Source organism: Hemitrygon akajei, chromosome 13, assembly GCF_048418815.1.
Source record: "Hemitrygon akajei chromosome 13, sHemAka1.3, whole genome shotgun sequence".
NCBI lineage: Eukaryota > Metazoa > Chordata > Chondrichthyes > Myliobatiformes > Dasyatidae > Hemitrygon > Hemitrygon akajei.
This window is the reverse complement of record NC_133136.1, coordinates 81773763-81795835: the sequence shown is the minus strand read 5'-3', so window position 1 is coordinate 81795835 and position 22073 is coordinate 81773763. Positions and strand designations below refer to the sequence as shown.

The 22073-nt window shown below is 41.6% G+C and overlaps 1 protein-coding gene across 2 annotated transcripts in view; it reads left to right on the top strand.

Annotated features, from left to right (window-relative positions):
• Positions 1-5022: 5022 nt before the first annotated feature.
• The window catches only part of LOC140738011 (ADP-ribosyl cyclase/cyclic ADP-ribose hydrolase 2-like), a 43277-nt gene continuing 26226 nt past the window's right edge, over positions 5023-22073 (top strand). For both annotated transcript variants that reach the window (XM_073064975.1, XM_073064974.1), the window contains exons 1-3: positions 5023-5148; positions 5273-5473; positions 18516-18645. In XM_073064975.1, coding sequence (XP_072921076.1) covers positions 5307-5473; positions 18516-18645 — 297 coding nt within the window. In that variant the 5' untranslated portion in view covers positions 5023-5148; positions 5273-5306. The remainder of the gene's footprint in view (positions 5149-5272; positions 5474-18515; positions 18646-22073) is intronic.

Below are 22073 nucleotides of genomic sequence, written 5' to 3'. Positions count from 1 at the left end.
GTTGAAAGCCACTTCCATCGTGTCAGTTGTCGATTGGCCCATTTGAAGAGCGCTGCTTGCCTTTCAGTGTCAGTTTCTGGCGCCACTGTACCAGCTTCCAGCATCAAAAGTACTGCCTGTGTATAAAAATAGCATGCACGGAGCTCTCTCTCTCGCTTCAGGGGCTCACTGACGGACTAGGAATCATACAAGCAATGCCTCAGAAAGGTTTGAAATGTGGTGCAGATACAGGGCCCTTGCATACACTTAGATATGTATCAGTGTGACTTGAATGTTTCAGTGAATGATTTAGTCTTTGTTAATAAATAGTTAAAATATTTACCTGTAGTTGGTGTTTTCTGTCTCCTTTACCGAATCTGTGAGTCAAATTGTCTGCAACACAGAGGTCCATGCACCAGTCTTCACCACGGGATCAGAGGTGGAGAGGGTCAAAAACTTTGAATTCTTCAGCATTATCATTTCAGAGGATTTGTCCTGGGTGCAGCACGTAACTACCATGACAAAGAAGGTATGGCAGTGCCCCTACGATTTTCAGAAGTTTGTGAAGATTTGGCACGTCATCTAAAACTTTAGCAAACTTGTGTGGTACAGAGTATACTAACTGATTTCATCGTGGCCTGGAATGGAAATACCAATGGAAAAGCCCACAAAAAGTTATGAATACAGCTCAGTCGATTAAGGGTAAAGCCCTCCCCACCACTGAGCACATCTACAAAGAGTGCTGTCACAGGAAAGCAACATTCATCATCAATGACCCCCACCTTCCAGGTCATGCTCTCTTCTGACTGCTGCCATCAGGAAGGAGGCACAGGAGCCTCAGGTCTCACACAAATCAGGTTCAGGAAAAGTCATTATCCCTCAACCATCAGGCTGTTGAACCAAAGGGGATAGCTTCAGTCAATTTAATTTGCCCTGACACTGAAAATTCCCACAACCAATGGGCTCACGTTCAAGGGCTCTTCATCTCATGTTCTCGATATTTATTGCATATTTCTTTATTTTTACTTTTTTCTCTTTTGTATTTGCAGTTTGTAAACTTTTGCACATTGGTTATTTGTCTCTCTTTGTTATGTGAGGGTGTTCATTGATTCTATTGTGTTTCTTTGATTTATTGTGAAAGCCTGCAGGAAAATGAATCTCAGAGATACATTTTCTTACGGGCTTTCACAGTAAATACCAAGAAACACAATAGACAGTTATCAGAGCAGCATATGTGCTTTCATAATAAATTTACTTTGAACATCTTTACCTATACTTATAATGAAACTTCACAAGATGTTTAAGATTCCAAATACACACTTGATGTGGGGCATCCCCATTGTGCTTGCGAGTGTAATGTATTTCTTTCTCCTTCTGAATTACTTATGGTTCTGCTACACTACGAACACTACAGGGTACCCTGCAGTCAAAGTTCTGTTGATAATTTTATATTCATTCCTATTGGTTTCAAAACTGTTACTCAGCAGATTTCATGAAAACATACCAGATGAAGACATTTAATTTTAATCACAACCAAGACAGGGATGAAGGAAGGGTTTTGATATTTCATGACGAGATTTTTCTTGTATTTTCAATGGTTCTTAAGTCAGTCCATGGGCTTTTTATTTCTGCAGTCACTGTCCATTCCATGTGTTAATCACTCTAAAATGCATTTCTAATTCAACCCTGGGTTGCCCTATAACTAAAGGTTGTACAAGTCTCCAAGTCTTTCTGTGAGTTTTAGTTTAAAATTATGCTCTGCAGTTACTTTCTTAATTTCATTCATTATCTTACATGCCAGAACTAGATTTCATCTCACAGACTTTCTCATGAATAAAGGAGACCTTTCCACAACAAATTTAGGTTCTTATAATTGACTCAATAGATCCTACTGCAGACTGGAGTCAATTTATCCAACACTATGATTCAGTTCTCCAAAAAAAAAACACAACTCACTTTATCCAAATTCCTAGCTTTCTCTCTTTTTCAATCTATTGAAGTCATTTTCCCTTTCAATTAATTTTTGCATTCTGTTTTTATCCCAGTTTTAAAGTCCTAACTATCCTCTGGATAAAACAATTTGTTCTAATTTCTTGCTTTGTTCTTAGGCCAGATAGTAACTCAAGTCTCTTGGGTGAGATTTTTGAGTCACTTAGCAGGAATTGGTAAATAGGTTGTTGTCCTTCTTCATAATTTTAATCTGAGCATTTGTTCTAGTTCAGCTGAAATTCGGGCTGTAGAGTTCCGCTAGCCTTTGAAATGGAGGACAAGCACACCTAATAGATATTGGATTCAGCAATAAAGATCCAGTCTCTATTTGTCAAAAACAGCTCTGGTGTGGTCCAAACGACAGTCATTTTAGGTTACTCTGGATGCAAGTACCCTGCCAGATGTCTACCCAGCATTTTGAGACCAGATTCTGGTCATCATTTGCTGTATCTGTATGAAGTTAGACTTACATCCTTCACCTTCTTATTAAGGAGTGGAAATGTTACCCTTAAGCCAGAACTTCAATTTGTTCTCAATACTATTAAATTAATGCTTTTTAATTAGAAAACTGTGGCAAGTTGAAATAGTTGCAGAAAAGTAATTTTGATTTTTTCCCCTCACATTTTACTTTCTATTTTAGGTCTTTTATTTTTTAATTTATTTATTTTAATTTTATTTTAATTTAATTTAATTTTAATTTTAATTTATTTATTTATTAAAATAATATTTTACTTATATTATTTTTGGCTGAAGGGTTAAGTCTCGAATCTGTCTCCAGGGCTTTGCAGCCAGAGATATGCAGACTATTTTAAACTCAGGGATCATTGGGCCAAAAAACCTGTTTCCATGCTCTATGAAACAACCACCTAATGATTTATAATATGGCTCAGATAACCTCAAAGTTTTGTCTCAATACAGCACATTCCAAAGCTAAGCAATTCATATCTTCTTCATTTGCCGCTACCTGGATATGCAAAATCTTATGACATGGCACTGCGTTGAATATGCATCAATGTTCACTGGAAGAGAATCGAAGAGGCTGGTTGGACACTTGAGCAAGAGTTAAGGTGCGCCTGTCCTTCTTGCCAGTGGGAAACTCCAAGATTCCAGCAAAGCTCTCCGAACGGGAGACTGCACTGGTGATATCTGACACCAATGAAGCTTCCACATAGTCTAGAATTCTTGACTGGTCAGGACATGAAGGTGGGAGATTGGGGCTGAGAGGAAAGCTGGATTAGCCAGGGTGAAATGGTGGAGCAGACTCGATGGGCCAAATTACCTAATCCTGCTCCTCTACCTTATGGCCTGTAAGTTAGGGAGACCAAAATACTGGCAAGTTTTCATCTCTACTCTGCCTCACAAGAACACAAGAAGGTAGGAACAGGAGTAGGCCACTGGGCCCCTCACTCCTGCCCTACTATTCTACAAGAGTCTCCTTTGGACTGCCTCCAGGCTGAAGCACAAGCAGATAGAATCATCTGTCCTTGATCTTATGTCACCTCCCTAATGCAGCTGAAAGCTGTAATTTACTGTATACGTTAGGGCAGCAATCTGGAATGATTCCGATGCTAAGGACATGTGTGGTAGCTATAACTGAAGTCACAGATCTCACTGACAATAGTCTAGCTGAAGGAGAGGCTGCATCATTTTAAGCATAAAAATGGGTAGAGAAAATCTGGGGTGGTGACCCCTTCTATGCTGCTTCTTATGGCTGCCTATGGGATCTCCCATACTATGCTCTTCCCCTATGTTATCTAACAGGAGTGTTCAGTGCATTAATGACTTGGAAGAGAAAATAAAATAAAAGGTTTTCAAATTTATCAATGATATGAAAATAGTTGGAAGGGGATGTCATGACAAAGACATTAAGATTCTAAAACAGGATATGGACAGAGTGACTGACTGGGTGAACCTCGGGCAAATGGGTTTAACGTGGGGAAAGTGTAAGGTCACAAACTTTGTGAGAGGATTCAAAAGGTGAATTATTACCTAAAAGGAGAGAGACTACAGAAGAGAGAAGTTCAGAGCAGTCTAGGTGCTACAGTAGATGAAACACAAAAAGTTAGCAGGCAGGTTCAACAAATAAAATTAAGGCGGCAAACAACATATTGACCATTATTACAAAGAGGGCGGAGTTTAAGAAGAGGCAGGTTTTATTACTGTTGTACGAGATATTGGTGAGACCATATTTGGAGTACTGTGTGCATATTTGGTGGTGTTAGCTTAAAAAAATACATGGCAGTAATGGAGGCAGTCTGAAAGGAACTCACCAGGCTTGGTCCTGAGATGAGGGGATCGTCCTAATCAAGAGAGTGAAACAGTCTGGAGTTCAGAAGAATGAACAGTGTCCTTATTTAAATATCTAAACTCCTAATAAAACTTAACAGGGTAGATGTTGAGATGTTCTCACTAGCGGGAGAGTCGTGGACAAGGGCATATAGCCACAAAATGAGAAGACGGACATTTAAAATGTAGTAATTTCTTTCCTCAGAGGGTAGTGAATCTCTGGGATTCTCTATCCCTGAGGACGATGGAGACCAAATTGTTCGACTTAACTAAGATGAAGATGGATAAGTATTTAAAAGATTGAAGGGTTATGAGAATCTAGCAGATAGTAGGAAATGAGGTCAGCATGGATTAGCTACGATATTGAATGGCTTCAGAGCCACTGCCTGTTTTCTTCTGCATACAAATACCCACTGGAAGGATACTTTGAGTCCAAGGGTGTGGCTGAAGCTATAAAGAAAGCACACCCTAATTTGTGAGCTGTCTGTAGAGTAAATCATGAACTACAGAGTGCTGCGGAACAGCCAGCAAAGAAGAGCAGTTTGTGATCGAGAGTTTTAACTGTATCTTGGGGTGGACCTCCCTAGGAATTCTGGTAAATTCTATGTACCACTGCAGCTTTGCAGGTACAAGGCTTATATAGATGAGTGGACTTTATTCTGATCCATTGATGACAATCAGTGTTTTACCCTTAAATACACCTCAAATAGTATGATTTCAGTGCAAAGGTCATTAGTGAAACCCATTTGCTCCTCAGTTTCTTGACGCACACTGGAAGATAAACAGTGTTGTAGCATTGCCACATCGTGAGATGAACTCATGCCAGAATAAACCTATCTTCAACTGTACAGCACTGTTTTTCTTAACACTCAGAGAACTAATTCCTCGGTCCAGGTTTGTGATTTTGGCTCCAGTATTTAATTATTAAGCTTATCTCCCCTCTTACAGTTATCATCATGCATGTGATGTAATAATTACAATCCAGTGGTAGTAAGGCCAAGTAACATTTATTCCATAGGATCTGTTAAAACTGAGAGACCCTGTGCCTCAAGATGCCCACATGGAGTTTGGTTCTGTTTGGAGTCCTATTGACGGGTTGCTTAGCTTCTGAAAATGAAAAGGCAAAGTCTTGGCAAGGAAAAGCGACTGTGCACAACCTGAAGGAGATTATAATTGGCAAATGCTACAACTATATCAGAGTAATTAATCCTACTGTCGGGTAAGAAAATGTGTTTCTTTTTTCTTATATATTCATGAAAATTCAGATTACTGCGACCTCTGGAACCAATAACCAGTTGCCTCTGTTTTAGCTTTTAGCTGTCCTAGGTTAGGCTCACGATGACAAAGTTAACCGCGAATTTTATTCATCCCCGTGCTGCAAATACTACAATCAAAGTAGAAAAATATTTCCAATTTTGAAATATTGAAAGCAGAAGATGCAATGTAGATCTCCGTAACTCTTCTATTCAAATTGTACTGACAGGAATAGATACTGATCACGACTCTGCCAGTTGAAAGGTTGTCTCAATTCGCTTAGGCTCGGACCTAGGCGTTGACGGCCTCCAAACTGCGGACATCGATGCTTCCAACTCTGGTTCTGAACTTAGCCCCTTCAAAACTGCAGACCTCGCCGCCGCCATCTCTCTCCAACCTCATCACCAGGAGCCTTCAAACTCCGGCTCCGACCTCGGCTGCCTCCTCCCCCGGGCTGAGACCTGTCTCACTGCTGCTGGGGCCCATGGTTCCTCTCCCACCACCATCATTCCACACCAAGCCCAGGCCTCCCGGGCTCCTCTCCACCCTCCCTTCCCCCTTCATTTCTCCTAGCCCCATCTTCCTCCCACCCTACGTTTCCAGAACACCCCCTCCTCTGACCCCTCCAGCCTCTACCCACCCTGGCCATACCTCTAACCCTTTCCATGTTTTCACACCCCCCTTCTCTGAGGCAGAACATTCTGTTCCCAGTAATAGCCTCAGTTTTGTCCCTCTGCACCCACCATGACACTGATCGTACTGATCACCTGCGACTTAGACAAGGTTTCTCCAGCCCACAGCAATGACCATCTTCTCCCGTCTTCAACCCTCTTCCTCTTCTTGGACACCTAGCTCTTCTGCCTGCTCTGGATATTTTTATCTCTAACTGCTGACGAGACATCAACTGTCTTGACTTTAACACTCCTCTCCAACTCAAACCTCACTCCCTCTGAACACACTGCTCTCCGCTCTCTGTGGACTAATCACAACCTCACCATCAAACATGCAGAAAAAGTAGTGGGGGGAGATGCTGTAGTAGTTTGGCTGGGATCAGATGGTAGCTCTCAAGACTCATCCTCTTACTTATCCCTTGAGCAGGACCGCACAAAGGAGCCATCATCTCCTGCACCATCACTGTCCTCATTGACTCTGAAGATTGCCCATCCATTGCCACCAATCTCAGTTCCCTTACCCTGCACCTTCCATTTCTACCTCCTACCGAGATCCACAATCCTACTGTCCAGGTAGACCCATTGTTTCTGCCAACTCCTGCCCCACTGGACTCACGTAGACATTCCTCAGCTCCCTTCAGTTCAGTCCCTTCCTGCCTATGGCCATGACACTTCACACGTTCTCAATCTCTTCAATGACTTTAAGTTCCCTGACCCCAATCGACTTATTTTCACCGTGGATGTCCAGTCCCTATACACTTCTATCCCCCATCAGGAGGGCCTTAAAGCTCTCGGTTTCTTTCTGGACAACAAACCCAACCAGTTCCACTCCAACACCACTCTCCTCCATCTGCCGGAACTGGTCCTCACCCTCAACAATTTCTCCTTTGGTTCTTCCCACCTCCTTCAAAGTGTAGCCATGTGCACTCCCATGGGTCCCAGCTGTGCCTGCCTTTTCATTGGCAACAAACAGTCCATATTCCAAACCTACACTGGCACCACTCCCATCTCTTCCTACGCTACACTGACAACTGCATTGATGCTGCTTCCTGCTTCCATGCTGAGTTCGTCAATGTCATCCATTCTGCCTCCAACTTCCACCCTACCCTCAAATTTACCTGGTCTATTTCTGACTCCTCTCTCCCCTTTCTCCATCTCTGGAGATAGTCTATCTACTGATATCTTTTATAAACCCACTGATTCTCACAGCTATCTTGGCTATACCTTTTTCCACCCTGTCAGTTCCTCCGTCTCCATCACATCTGTTCTCAGGATAAAGCATTTCATTCCAAAACAACTGAGATGTCCCCATTTTTCAAACCATCAATGCTCCATGTTCCTTCCTCCACCATCAATGCTGCTCTCACCCACATCAACAACACACACAAAATGCTGGTGGAACACAACAGGCCAGGCAGCATCTATAGGGAGAAGCACTGTCGACGTTTGAAATCTTTCAGATCTCTTACTATCTTTCCTTTCGGTTAGTCCTGACGAAGGGTCTCGGCCCGAAACGTCGACAGCACTTCTCCCTATAGATGCTGCCTGGCCTGTTGTGTTCTACCAGCATTTTGTGTGTGTTGTTGTTTGAATTTCCAGCATCTGCAAATTTCCTCGTGTTTGCTCTAACCCACGTCTTCCATTTTGCGCACGTCTGCTCTCACCTCATCCTCCTGCCGTAATACCAGGGATAGAGTTCCTCTCATCCTCATCTACCACTCCTTTAGCCTTTGCATCCAGCATATAATTCTTGTAACTTCCGCCGTCTCCAACGGGATCCCACCACCAAACATATCTTTCCCTCCACCAACTTTCCGCAGGATTACTCCCTACACAATTCCCTTATCCACTCGTCCCTCCCCACTGATCTCCCTCCTGGCACTTATTCTTGCAAGCAGAGCCCCTACACCTCCTCTCTCACTACCATTCAGGGCCCAAAACAGTGCTTCAGATGAGGCAACACTTCACCTGTGAGTCTTTTGGAATCCCCTACTGTACCTGGTGTTCCCAGTGTGGTATCTTACATATTTTGGTGAGTCCTGACGTAGATTGGGAGACTGCTTTGTCAAGCACGTTTAATCCATTCGCCACAAAAAATTGGGTTTCACAGTGGCCACATACTTCAATTCTACTTCCCATTCTGACATGTTAGTCCATGGCCACCTCTGCTGCCACAATTAAGCTAAGCTCAGGTTGAAGGAGCAACACCTGATATTCCATCTGGGTAGCCTCCAACCTGATGGCATGAACATTAATTTCTCGAACTTCCAGCAACTGACCCCCTTCCTCTTTTTCACCATTTCCCATTCTTGTTTCACTTTCCCACCTTCTTGCCTTACCTGCTCATCACCTCCCTCTGGTACTCCTCTCCCTTCCCTTTCCTTCATGATCTTCTATCCTCTCCTGTAAGGTCCCCCCTCTCTAGCCCTTTATCTCTTTCACCAATCAAACTCCCAGCTCTTTACTTCAACCTTCTCCCTCTTTCACCTATCAACTTGTAATTCTTCCTCCCCCACTGTAATCTGATTTCTTCCCCCCTTCCTTTCCAATCCTGAGGAAGGGTCTCGTTATGTTTGTTCTAAAAATGCTAGAACGTGTTATTTACAGAACAGATTCTGTCCAACAGAGAGCGTGTGATTCAGTAACGTCCCTTCCGTTTCCGGGGTGAACTGGGAAACAGTTCCCACTAGGAACTGAAGTTTTTATTATGTATGCACATCGTATCACAGATCACGGCCCAAAACATCGACTGTTTATTCCAATCCATAGATGCTACCTGACCAGCCTGGTTCCTCCAGCGTATTGCGTTGGATTTCCAGCGTCTGCAGTACCTCTTGTGTCTCAGTTCTTCTAGTTAGAAGATTATCAACGACTTTTGAAAGTGCAAAAAAAGCTATTGACAAATCTATCATCATGTATTTTCCTTAAAATGTTTAAAAGCTTGGCCACACTTATTCATTTAAATGCATGCGGGATCTTTCTGATTCGTGGATATCTTCTCATGCTCAATCATTTGAGAGGGTCATTAGTAATAGACAGACTCAATAGACATAGAATTCCAAGACTCGGGAAAGGGATCAGTGCACTTTATGACAGTGCACGTAACCAGATCTTACATTGATTTACCTGAGGTATGCGTACCTGTTCTGTTCTGGAATAATACTTTGACTTCAGGCTGTAGTGAGCATGAAAATTACTTCAAAATTATGCCGTGACTGTTGCATTTAGATGTTAGAAATCCAAAATAAAAGCAGAAAATGCCAGAAATATTGAACAGGTCAGACAGCATCTGTGAAAGAGAAGAAGAGTCAATATTTCAGGACAGAGTCCTTTAATCACACCTTCATCAAAAGGATTTGAAATGTTAACTCTGTTTCTCTTTCCACAGATGTTGCCTGGCCTGTTCAGTATATGCAGCATCTTGTATTTTGATTTATCGAGTGGTTCTTTAGTGTCTTCCGACACTTTGTAACTGATGCTTCACAGAATGAGTTCAAGTGAACAAACTGTTTTTGTTTTCCAAATATGTGAGGTCATCCTTTTCTAATGTTAGACACATTTACTTGGATAGCCATGTAACGATTGGATGCCGTAGTTATACATAGCCAAGGTTTGTTGGTCTTGGGCATGGGTGTGTCCTTGCTGGAGTAAATATGCCACCTGTATTTGGCAAACTGGAGTACTTCAGCTGTGGACTTCCCAGCACATTGGTTTAGATATTCAGAAATATTTATTTTGCATATCCAACAACAAGATAACTAAATGATGGAAGTGTTATCAAATCTTTAATGTCAGTGGAAGAATTTCTTTTCCTTGTAATTGGTGCAGAAATCATCTTTACAGTACTTAGCAGCAAGCCACTTTTCCAATAATTCCATTTCTATACTTTATGCAGTTTTGCAAAATAACTTAGTTCAAGAGTTCAGTCTGCTTTTCACCATGCATGGAAGAAGTGTTGATTGATTTCATTTTTGTAAATCTTCCATTGCCAAAAATCTATAAAATAATGAGATTAAATGCTTCTATCGGAGTAACAGAGAACAGAACTGGCTTTCCTTGTTACCTATACCACCAAAGGTCCAAAGGTGCTGGTTTATCCAAGCTTTTTGAATATTGTATTCAGGAATATAACACACAAAGTTTACCTCCTAACGCACGTAACCTATACTAATGGAATAAACTATACTAATGGAAAATTACCTCAGGCACATCATATGAGGCTCTAGCAATGCTTTGCCTTTTAAATACTCATCCTTGATTCTTATCTTTCCACCCTCCTCCAGCTTCAGAGGCTCCAACCTTCACTAGAAACTCAATGGATATTGCAATTCTCTTTCTGATGCAATTGTTTAAATAGTATGTTAATTTAAGCTTTAGGTACATGTGTTCAAGTGGGTAAGAATTTTCAGTAACTGGTGATCTTATATAACTATTTAATTGCTAAAACCTGAATGGGTGGATATATATTTAATTGTTGCTCTCAGTATCATTCATTGCAATTTGGCAACATCACCTCAATAAGATTGAACTTGCACGTCATTCCGAACATTCTTAATTTTCCTGTTACAACTTGCCGAGCTTGAGGAGAACTGTTCTGCATTATAGTGAAAGATGTATTGCTCCATCTGTTTACGAATGTAATCACTGTTCCACCTAGGCTGCGTAGCCACAGAAACTGAAATGCTCCTGTGTGCATAGCCTGGTTGCCATGCACCTGGCATTGGACGCAGCTAGAAAAAATTTACAAGAAGTGAAAGATTACTTTATTGTTCTGTATTTCACTATACCCTTCACTTACTACGTTAAATTAAAGTTATGTGATTTTTAAAATTTTAATTCTAAATATTCATAGTATAATTTTTTTTAATTACAAAAAAACACTTAAAGTGCTGTGCATTTTCCAGACCAGGTACAAACTTCCTGCTCAGAGGAATGGTTGGTCCACGCAGCAGCAAAAAAGAATTAGAGGAAACACTGAAGATAATTTTTCAGAGGAAGTGCCGTAAAAATTATGCAGTAGCCTTTCCATTTCTCCTGTTTTGAAATAGTCTTAATACCTACCATATTGATTAGCCATTTGGTGTCAGATGGAGAAAATTTGATAGGCAGCGTGTTTAGTGAGTTGGATATGCCGCAGGTACAGAACAAAAAGAAATGGCTCACCATCAGGAAGGACAGTAAGTGCAAACAGGCAGTGCAGGAGTCCTCTGCGGTCAAACCGCTGTCAAACGGTGTGAATACTGTTGATGGGGAGTGGGGTTCCTCACAGTGGCAACAGCCCCTTCTTTGATAAGTCGCTCAATATCCTGTCTCAAAACATTATTTTGGAGACACTACGCAAAGACTGAAGTAACACACACAAAATGCTGGTGGAACGCAGCAGGCCAAGCAGCATCTATAGGGAGAAGCGCTGTTGACGTTTTGGGCCGAGACCCTTCATCAGGACCCAAAGACTGAAGTACAGCCTTTGCACAATCTTGCTTTTTTAATTTCATCTATTAATACCATAGTATCACTAATACCACTGAATAATGAATTCACTGTTTATTCTATGAAGCAAGGAAAGGGAAACTTCCTTATGTCTATGTGCCCTGTTCATTAAACTACCTGTCCTGATGCCTCTTAAATGTTGTTACTGCCCTGTATTTACCACATCTGGCAGCTCTTTACAGATACCAACTACACCTCATGTGAAGAGTTCATGTCTTGGCTACCCTTTTAACCTCCTCCCTCACCTTAAAATTTTTCCCTCTAGTTTTTGGCACACCTCCCAGGGGTAACAGACTCTGCTATCTTCCCTATGTATGCCTCATATACTTATGTATACTTCTATCATGTCACCTCTCAGCCTTCTCCTCTCCAAGGAAAATAGTCCCAGCCTATCCAAATTTTCCTTGTACCTCAAGCCTTGCTATCCAGGAAACATCTTTGTGATTCTTTACTGCATCCTCTCCAGCTGAATCTGCATTCCATAGGCCTCCTTCACCACTCTGTCTACCTTCATTGCTGAGGCCTCTCCCTTGAACAACGCTTTGCAAAACCCTGCCATTCTCTGTGAATGTCCTGCCCTGGTTTAACTTGTCTGAGTTAAACTCCATCTGCCATTCCCTAGCCCACTTTTCCACTTTGTCTCTATCCTGTTGCAACCATAGACAACCATCTTCACTGCCAACTATGCCACCAATTTTGGTGTCATCTGCAAACCTACTAATCACACTGCCTATATTCTCAACTGAATGATACATATGACAGACAAAAGAGGACTGATCCTGCAGCACACCACTAGTAACAGGCCTCCAATATGGGAAGTCAAACTCTTCTTCTTCTTCTTCTTGTTTTACAGCGGTTGGCACCCAGCTTAATGGTGCATTACAGCCACCTTCTGCTCTGGAGTGTGGATCAGACGATAGACTTACATTCTAAATCCCTTCACCCATTCACATACACACACACACACACACACACACACCCTAATCTACACTTTATCCTTCCTTCTTTGGCCATCCTAGTACCCTATTCCTGCTTATCCATCATATCCTATAAAAAACCCCTGTATCCCTTAAGAAAGCTAAAAGTACCCTGACCTGTGCTCTCTCACCCATGTTCAGCAACCCTTTTAATGTGAATTCCTGCACCCCCAATTCCCTTAGATTAATTCTCATCATCTCTCTCTGTGTATCCCAGACTTTCTACAACTCAGAATTACATGTTCTACTGACTCCTCTTCCTGACTTTCCTCACACAATCCTGTCTGGTGTATCCCTATCATTTTCAATGTTTTGTTTAGTGCACAGTGCCCCAGCCTTAACCTAGTCCACACAGTTTCCTCCCTTCTGTATCCACTGTCTACCCTAGTACCTGTAACACTCTTTTGTATTTGATATAAATGCCTCCCTTTCCCCTCTCTGTCCCATCTTTCTTACCACATTTGGATAATTCTTTCCCAGATTATACACTAAGCCTCTGCTTTGCTGATACTAATATGCATTTCTATATTTTCTTTCTTTAACGCCCTCTTTGCCAACTCATCCACCCTCTCGTTCCCCTTCACCCCTACATGAGCTGGAACCTATAGAAATTTAACCTGACCTCCCTGATTTGCAACTCTTGTGACTGATTAAAGGGTTTCATAAAGTACATCTTGCCGGCTGTTTGAGTGAAAAGACCTTAAACTTGCTAGAACTGAGGATGAATCTGAGTATATCAACATTTTGCCTAGTCAAGCTTTCTCCACCCATCGCGACGCAACCAACACTGCCAACATCTCCACTGTATCCACCCCTAACTTATTAGATGTTCTTCTGCTAATTCCAATTTCTTTTGCTGGTATAGCCACCCCAAACCCTGTCACTCCTGTTTCAGGTTCCTTAGCACCATCCATATAAATCTGGGTATAATCACTATACTTTTCCATCACATGGTAGTTAAATGAACTTACCAAATCAGTTTTATATTTTCCTTTCCTTTTTACCTCTAATAAATGTCAGTCTATGTCAGGCCATACAATCTTCCATGGAGCTATAACCGGATAAACTACTGAAGGACTTATCCTTAGATAAAGCGCTCCACATGATCTAGCAATATCATTCCCTACCCGACTAAAGTTATCCCTCTGAAACTTCCCATTCTCCCAGCACTCCTGCAACACTCCTTTTGCAAGGTGAGAATCATTGTGCCCCTGCAAATTAGCCCTGTAGTTTGCCATCAATTGCTTCCTTCTTAGCTCCAAAGGCATTACTCCCAATTCTACCTGTAGGCTGATATTGGTGATGTTTTAAAAGCCCCACTGCACATTCTCAAAGCCTGAGCCTGAATCACATCCAGTTTCCTTAAGAGACCTAGCTGCTGATCCATATGCTACACTTCCATAGTCCAACACAGATCTTACTAAAGCCACATGCATTCTCTTCAATGCTGAACAACTTGCTCCCCATTCCCTACCAGTCAAACATCTCATCACATTTATTACATTTTTACATTTCTCCTTAACTTTCCTGATATGGCCTGCCCATGTTAACTGTGAATCAAATATAACTCCCAGAAATTTAAATGATCCAACCCTTTCTAATTCTATCCCATACATCCTTAACTTCTTCCCTACCTCAATTCTTTTCCTGGTGAAACATACAGTTTGAGTTATTTCTACTGAAAATCTACATCCCCAATCTTAACCCCACTCCACCACTTCATCAATTGCTCCTTAGCTTCCTGATTATATGCTCCATGTTCCTGCCTCTTTTCCACAAGGCCCTATCATCCGCAAACAGTGACCTACCCATATCCACTGGTACCTTTGTGAAGACATCATTGATCATAATGATGAAAAGTAATGGGCTAATCACACTATCTTGAGGTGTGCCATTTCCCACTATGTACTGATTTGATAATTCTGACCCAATCTGAACTTGAATTTTCCTACCAAACAAAAAAATCTTTAATCCAATTAAAAACTCTCCCACCAATCCCTATCTTGTGCAGTTTAATTAACATTCCTCCCTTCCACATCATGTCATAGACTTTTTCTATGTCAAAAAACACTGCAACTACTGACTCTTTATTTGTCTGGGCCTTTCTTATTTCTGTCTCTAACCTTATCATTGAGTCCATGGAATTCCTTCCCTTCCTAAAACCACTCTGATAACTTGCCAGCATTCCTCTCTTCTCAAGCTCGTACGATAACCTTCCTGTTATCATCCTTTCCATTACCTTACATATATTTGATGTTAGTGCTATTAGCCTGTAGCTAGTGGGTTTTGACGGATCCTTGCCAGGTTTCATTATTGGAATTACTACTGCTTCTTTCCATGCACTTGGTAATCTTCCCTCCTCCCACACTCTGTTATAAAAATGCAGCAACTTCAAGAGCACTCTTTCTCCTAGATTTTTTTAGCATAACATAGCATATCAGATCTTTCCCTGGGGAGGTTGGTCTCGATCTCTTTATTGTTCTCACCATTTCTGCCAAAGTAAATGGATCATCAATTATATCATCTGTTTCTTCCCTCCTGTTTAACACACCTGGGTATTGACTCATTGTTCTTTCCCTTCTCCTTCTCCATTCTTCAGACAAATTTTCTGAACTATGTATCTTTACCAACAATTTGGCCATGATCTCAGCCTTATCCCTGCTGGAGACTACTGTTTTCTCCTCAGATATCATTACTGGATATTCCTATTCCCTTCTATCTCCTCCCATCCTCTTAATCATTCCCCATACCTCTCCCACAGGCATTGTTCTTCCTATTTTGTTGCAAAACTCCTCCAACTTGCCCTTTTAGCTTGACGTATAGTTCTTCTCACCACTGCCTGTGCCTTCTTATATTGAATCAAATGCTGCATATTATGGGTTCTTTTAACTAGTCTGAGTGCTCTATTTCTGTTTTTTACAGCCTGACAACATTCCTCTGTCCACCATGGTACCAGATTTCTATTCATCCTATTTTTACTCCTGGGTATAGATCCTTCTGCTGCCATAATAATTGCTGAAGTCACCTGACTGTTTAATTCATCTGTATTTCCAGAAATGTCAATCCTTGTCAATGCTTCTTCACTCAACCTCTGGAACTTACCCCAATCTGCTTTTCCAAACATCCACTTTGGGATTCCACCACCTGATCTTACTTCAACTCTTTCACCCACTGAACATGAAACTGGGTAGTGATTGGTGCCCAATGTTGAAGCAGTCCAAACTCCCCAGTTACTAATGCCAGCCAAGACATTAGACACTAATGTAATATCTAATACTGACTCAGTTCCTCTTGTTGTGTTTATCCTTGTTCCTCTACCATCATTCATACATACCAAATCCCTTTCTTCCATCAAATCTTCACTTACCTTTCCATTTGAATCTGTAATCAGTTCCCCCCCCCCCCCCCATATTGTGCTGTGAGCATTGTAATCTGCACACCACACTACTTTATGTCTGTTTTGTGCTTGTATCCTTAGTAGGCTATCTGAATCCAACCTTTTTCATGGATTATAGTAGTTAATTATAACCACTTCCTCCCCTCTCTCCCACATTTCTACCGGTATGTATTCCTGATCATCTCCCTTTTCCGGTACCCTATATGGTATACCTTGTTTGATTAACATAGCACAACCCACTCCTCCCCCTAGATTTCTATCTTTCCTTATCATTGTATATCCATATACCACAAAGTCTAAAGTTGGTTTAAACCAAGTCTCCTGAATACACACTACATCTGATTTTACAACCATTTCTTTAATAAACTGCTTGAATTCCTGGCTATTGGCCAGTAAACTCCTTGCATTCCATTGCAAAAGAATCACCATAATTAGTATTAACAAACCCATGACACTTCCTGGCTTGACTGATTAGTGAGGTTCTCCCTCACTTCTTCCCATGTCAGTCCTACTAACCCTAAATGGTTCACTGCTGCTTTGACCACCAGCTGAATCTTTTCACTTTTTGACTTTACCTCAGCCATACTATTAATCACTCCTGCAATGAATGTTACTAGAGCCTTTTTGTCTACATAAATCCTGTCATTTGTTCTTTGTTGCATCTCTCGCATCCCTCTTGCTCCCTGTTCATAAGGAGCATTATTCTGTTCTTTTGACATTCTTACAGCTTCTGCATAAGTGATCTTTCTTTTCACTCTTATTTCTTGAATTTTATTCCCCCATTTCATAACCTCACACCCACTATACATTATGAGCTCCTCCACAATTGCATCATTTTGGTTACACTCCTGTTCCACACTTTCCATACTCTTGATCACCTCCACATCCAGCACATCTCCTCTGCCTTTTACAGTTTTTAGCTATGTGTCCAAACCTTTGACAATTATAGGACCTCAATGGCTTTGGCACATATACCCTTACTGGGTAACTCATGAAACCCAGGAACACTTACCCTGGCACTCTTTCTTCTTCAAATTCAATCAATACTGTTTCACTTTCCTTTTTCATTCCCTCCTTTGTTGTTTTCAGTCTTTGAACATTCATTACTTTTCCTCCTTTGATATTCCTCTTTAACTCCTCCATATTTATACTCATTAATACCCCCATGATCACTCCTTTACATCCACCACCATTCCGTGCTCCCACCCTCCCTGTGTATTCCACCTTACATTTTCCTCTCTCTCTTAATTTGAGTGCTTTCTCAAGCTGTTCCTCATTCACACATCTTACTAATAGGTTGCAATCATTAAAGACTTTTGCAAATACTATTTCCCCTATCTTATTTGCCAGTGTTGTTGTTAGCACAAATGGGTTAATTTTCTTCATGTTTCCTTGAACCTTCTCATTAATCCTTATTATGACAACACCTTCTCTCTGAACTTGTTCATCTTCCTCACTTTCAGAGCTCTCTCCACTATCATTTCTTACTCATTTACTGCCTTTGTCTCGGTTTTCATTCATCCATCCCCTCACTATCTCCTCATTCCCTTTAATTCTCCCTTCACAACCATCCATTTCTCCCCAGCTGCCTCACCAAAGGCAGCAGTTTGGCAGCTTGCTCAGCCTCGCTGCTAACCTGCACCAGAACCAGAAACACAAGCACGCACTGGCCAACCCTTGCCCAGTTCAGGGTCCTGACCGCACCCCTCCGCAGTCGCAACCCCCACCCTGGGAAAAAAGCCCTGCCCTCTCGGTTGGAAATCAAACTCCAATCCCGTCCTCTGCCTGCTGAGCCAAAACAACCAGCACCCGGTGGTCAGCTGTAACCAATCCCAGGCTGACTTTCACTGATCGGTCGTCAGCTAATTTGCTGGATCCCATATGCTCTAACCTTCCAGGCCATGTCAATCCACTTAGTCACCTTTTCAAAGATGTGAGGCATGATTCTTTTTCATAGACAAATCCACACTAACTATCCCTAATCAGTCTTTGGTTTCTCCATGCAAATAAATCCTGTCACTTAGAATCCCTTTTGATAATTTTCCCACCACTGGAGTTAGGCTCACCAGCCTGTAGTTCCCAGGTAATATTCTTAAATAACGATACAACATTAACTATCCTTTGGTCTACCCTTTGCAGTACCTCACCTATGGCTAACAAAGATTAAAAACAAATCTCTGTAGACACAAGAGACTGCAGATGCTGGAATATGAAACAAAGAAAAAGAACAGGCCGCTGGAGGAAGGGAATTGTCAGGAGACCCTGCATTAGGACTAAGTGGAGAGGGAAGATAGTCAGTATAAATGAGTGATGCAGTAGCTGCTAGATCGTGGGTGGCTGAGGAGGGGTGAAGGCTAACAGGCAGATGGAACCAGGAAGAGGAGGATTACAGGTGTGGTTTGGAGACAGAGGAAGGTGGGTGATCAACCATTGATTGTGAAAGTATATTTGAGATTTTTCATTCCGTTTCAGAGAGAAGAACTGCACAGCAATCTGGGAAGCATTTCAAAATGCCTTTGTTTATAAAGACCCATGCAACATCAGTCCTACTAACTATGAGACTTTTATCAAACTGGCATTTCACAAGATCCCCCGAAATGAGGTAAGGCTAATTGATAATGCAAAATTACTTGAGTAACTGGAGAGATTTTCTAATAATGTACATGCATGCTCAGCCTTATACCTTGGTATTTTAGAAGAGTGAAGTAAAACAAAATTGATTCTGTTATTTTTAAACATTAAATGCATTTACAGTTTCTTACTTTGTGCCATTTTGTCTAAGCTTTGCAAAATCAGTATGGCAGTGTGTTAGAGGACTATCTAGTAGCATGTATCAGAGTTAACCAATTTCTGCAGTTGTTTTGAATAGCATTTTCTTTGGCCATTAAATTTCAGTGAACTGTTTTCCTCCTAAGAGGCAGGAATGAACTACAGTTGGAAAGTGAGAATTAATAAAAGGATGTTAGCGAGGCTTTATTAGTGGGATATTCTGTTTGATCAATTTTTTCAGAGTTAATAAAATGTATTGATGACAACAGTCTTTGTGGACTTCATTAAGGCCATATAGACTTCACATTGTGGGATCATACTGTATAATCCCACAAGAGTAATTGGTCCAAAAGGTTTTGTCATCTGAGATTTAAGGCAAGTTGAAAAATTGAATCCAAAACTAGCTTAATAAACAAGAAGTGATCATAGAGATTTGTTTTTGTGATTGGAAGTCTGTAACCAGTGCTAGGAACCTTGCTGTTTGTCACTTGCATTGACAATTTGGATCTAAATGCGGGAAGTGTGATTAGTTTATTTGTAAGTAACACTAAAATTCAACAGGTTACAATAGGTACATTTAGTGTCAGAGAAATGGATACAATATACATCCTGAAATTCTTTTTCTTCGCAGACATCCATGAAAACAGAGGAGTGCCCAAAGAATGACAGACAGTTAAACATTAGAACCCCAAAGCCCCCCAGCTGCCCCTCCCACACACAAGCAGCAGCAAAGCAATGATCCCCCCACCAGCAAAAAAACAGCAGCACCCTCCACTGCGCACTCAAGTGTGCAGCGTGTCAATAAAGACAAAGATTTGCAGTAACCCAACGACTACTCCTTTACCCAGTAATTCAACATGCCACTGTCTCTCTCTCCCTAATAAGAGAAAAAGACATGTCTCAGTTTCACAGCGAGAGGGGAGACATAACAAACAACTCACTGATGTATGATGTTAAAAGTCTGTTGCGTCACTTTCCCCAAGCTCTGTGCCCAGAGAGTTGGCCCTGGAGAGGCTCAGATCTCTGGATACACAACCCACGGCAGTTAACCCACTGCTCTTAATGTTCCGTGTTCTCCTGCGACCCCTCAGTCATGGACACCAGCCTAGAATCAGCATGTCTCCCTGAAGGCATGCTAGTCTTCCAGGCCGCGTCCTTGGGATGTCAAAAAGCAGCCGGTTGTGAAGCCCTGAGAGCGGGTCCCATTCCCTGCAGAACTGAAGTCAAAGTGTAACTCCAGGTCTTCAAAAAAAACCTTGAAAAGGAAAAAAAAGAGATATCAAAGATAGAAATAGAGCTGTTACCGAAGATGCAAGCAAAGGAGTTGCTGTTTAGCGCCAACTTGACTTTGCTCTGCCCCTCTGATGGTGTTTGTTGACAGTGAAATGATAATCCGGGCTAAAGGAGTGTATTGATTAATTGGTAAAATGGCTGAACAACGACAAATGGAATTTAATCCTGATAAGTGAGAGTTGATGCACTTTGGGAGAAACAATAAGGGTAAGGCCTTAATGGACAACATCAATGAACACAATAAACACTCACGTCCAAGGGAGTACTGAAGAACAGAAACACCTTGGCTACAAGTCCAAGAATCCCTGAAAGCGGCAACATGGTAGATAAGATGTAAGGAAAGCAAATGGGATATTGGCTTTAATTTGCTGCAGCACAGAATTCAAGAGCAAGTATAATGATGAAAGCATTTATAAGTTCCTCCAGCATTTTGAGTGTTTTGCATGGAGCCGCTCCAATCTCGGGGAACATCACCGGTAACTAATGTTGCTGCAAGGTCCTCCGTAATTTCTTCTCTAGCCTTCTACAAAGTCTGAGGTTGCACTCAATCAAGCCCTAGGAATTCATTTATCTTAATGTGCTGTAAGTCTGCCAATATCTCCTTCTAGATAATATGATTGTTCTCCAAAACATTTCTACTTGTTCCCTCTATCTCTGAGGGAATACATTCATTAAAAATCCCACCCATGTGTGGCTAGAGACACAGGCAGCCCTGCTGATCTCTAAAGGGTCTTGTTTTCCTTTGCACTTTTAATAAATGTTCAACAGTTCATTTTGTTGTCAAAGTATGCATGTACAATACAACTCTGATATTCATCTTCTCCCGATAGCCATGCAATACAAAAAACCATAGGATTTGTTGAAAGAAAATCATCAACCCCTCCCCTGCATGAAAAAGAAAAAGAAACAAAACTCACAAATCCCAACTCCCTCACACAAAAAAACTAGTAGATCACCCTCATGGAAAACGGCAGCCAGAACATCAAATCCCAAACCACCAACCCCCTGTCTTGCAAACAAAAACTAACGGATCGCCCACACTGAAAACGTTAGCTAGAACATCACCCATCCCTTGGAAAAAGAACTTTGACAATAGCATCAAACGCCAACCCCTTTCTCACACACAAAAACTAACAGATCGCCCACACAGAAAAACACCAACAAGAACATTAGACCCCAAATCCCCAACTCCTCCTTCACACAAAAAATAACATATCGCCTACCTGCCAATCAACAACAAGAAAGAAAACATAGAAAACTAAAGGAGGCCAATATAAACTAGAGTTCAATAATCACATAAATCTCAGAATTTCAAAAACATCCTCCCATCTGTATTGAGGAGAGTAGCTGCACGAACTCAGTTCTTCTGTGAACAGTGTCCACCACGCCAGGTCTGAACGCCACCAACCCTGTGGTCTCCATGGAGAGCGACTGCTAACCTCCTCCACATTCACCTCAATGCTTCAATTTTCCTCAACGCTTCAAAATGGAGTCAATCATGGCCCCACACCCCAACTCCATGAGGTAGCTCATGCTCTCAATCATCTCTGGACACAGCAGAGCGCTAGATCATTTGATCGGATTCCAAACCACACATCACAGGCTCCAGCAGTTTCTGTAACACAATCAAGACAAAAAGAACAAGCAAAAGATGTAGAAAAAGTGAAATAATTGAAGACATTGACTACCTGCTGATGTCGCCTAAGGAATCATTTACAGGCACCATCTTGACCAGAATCTAGAGAATGTGGAATTTTCCTTATTCTTGCCAGCCAGATCCATCTCATAACCACTCTTCATCCTCCAGCCTGCCACAAAGGCAGAATCTTCCAATGGGTACCATTTCAATTTGACTTTGTATTCCCATTCTGACGTGTCTGTTCAGGGGTTCTTCTACGGCTGTCATGTGGCCAAACTCAACAACACCTTATATTCCATCCGAGTAGCCGCCAACCTGATGGTATGAAC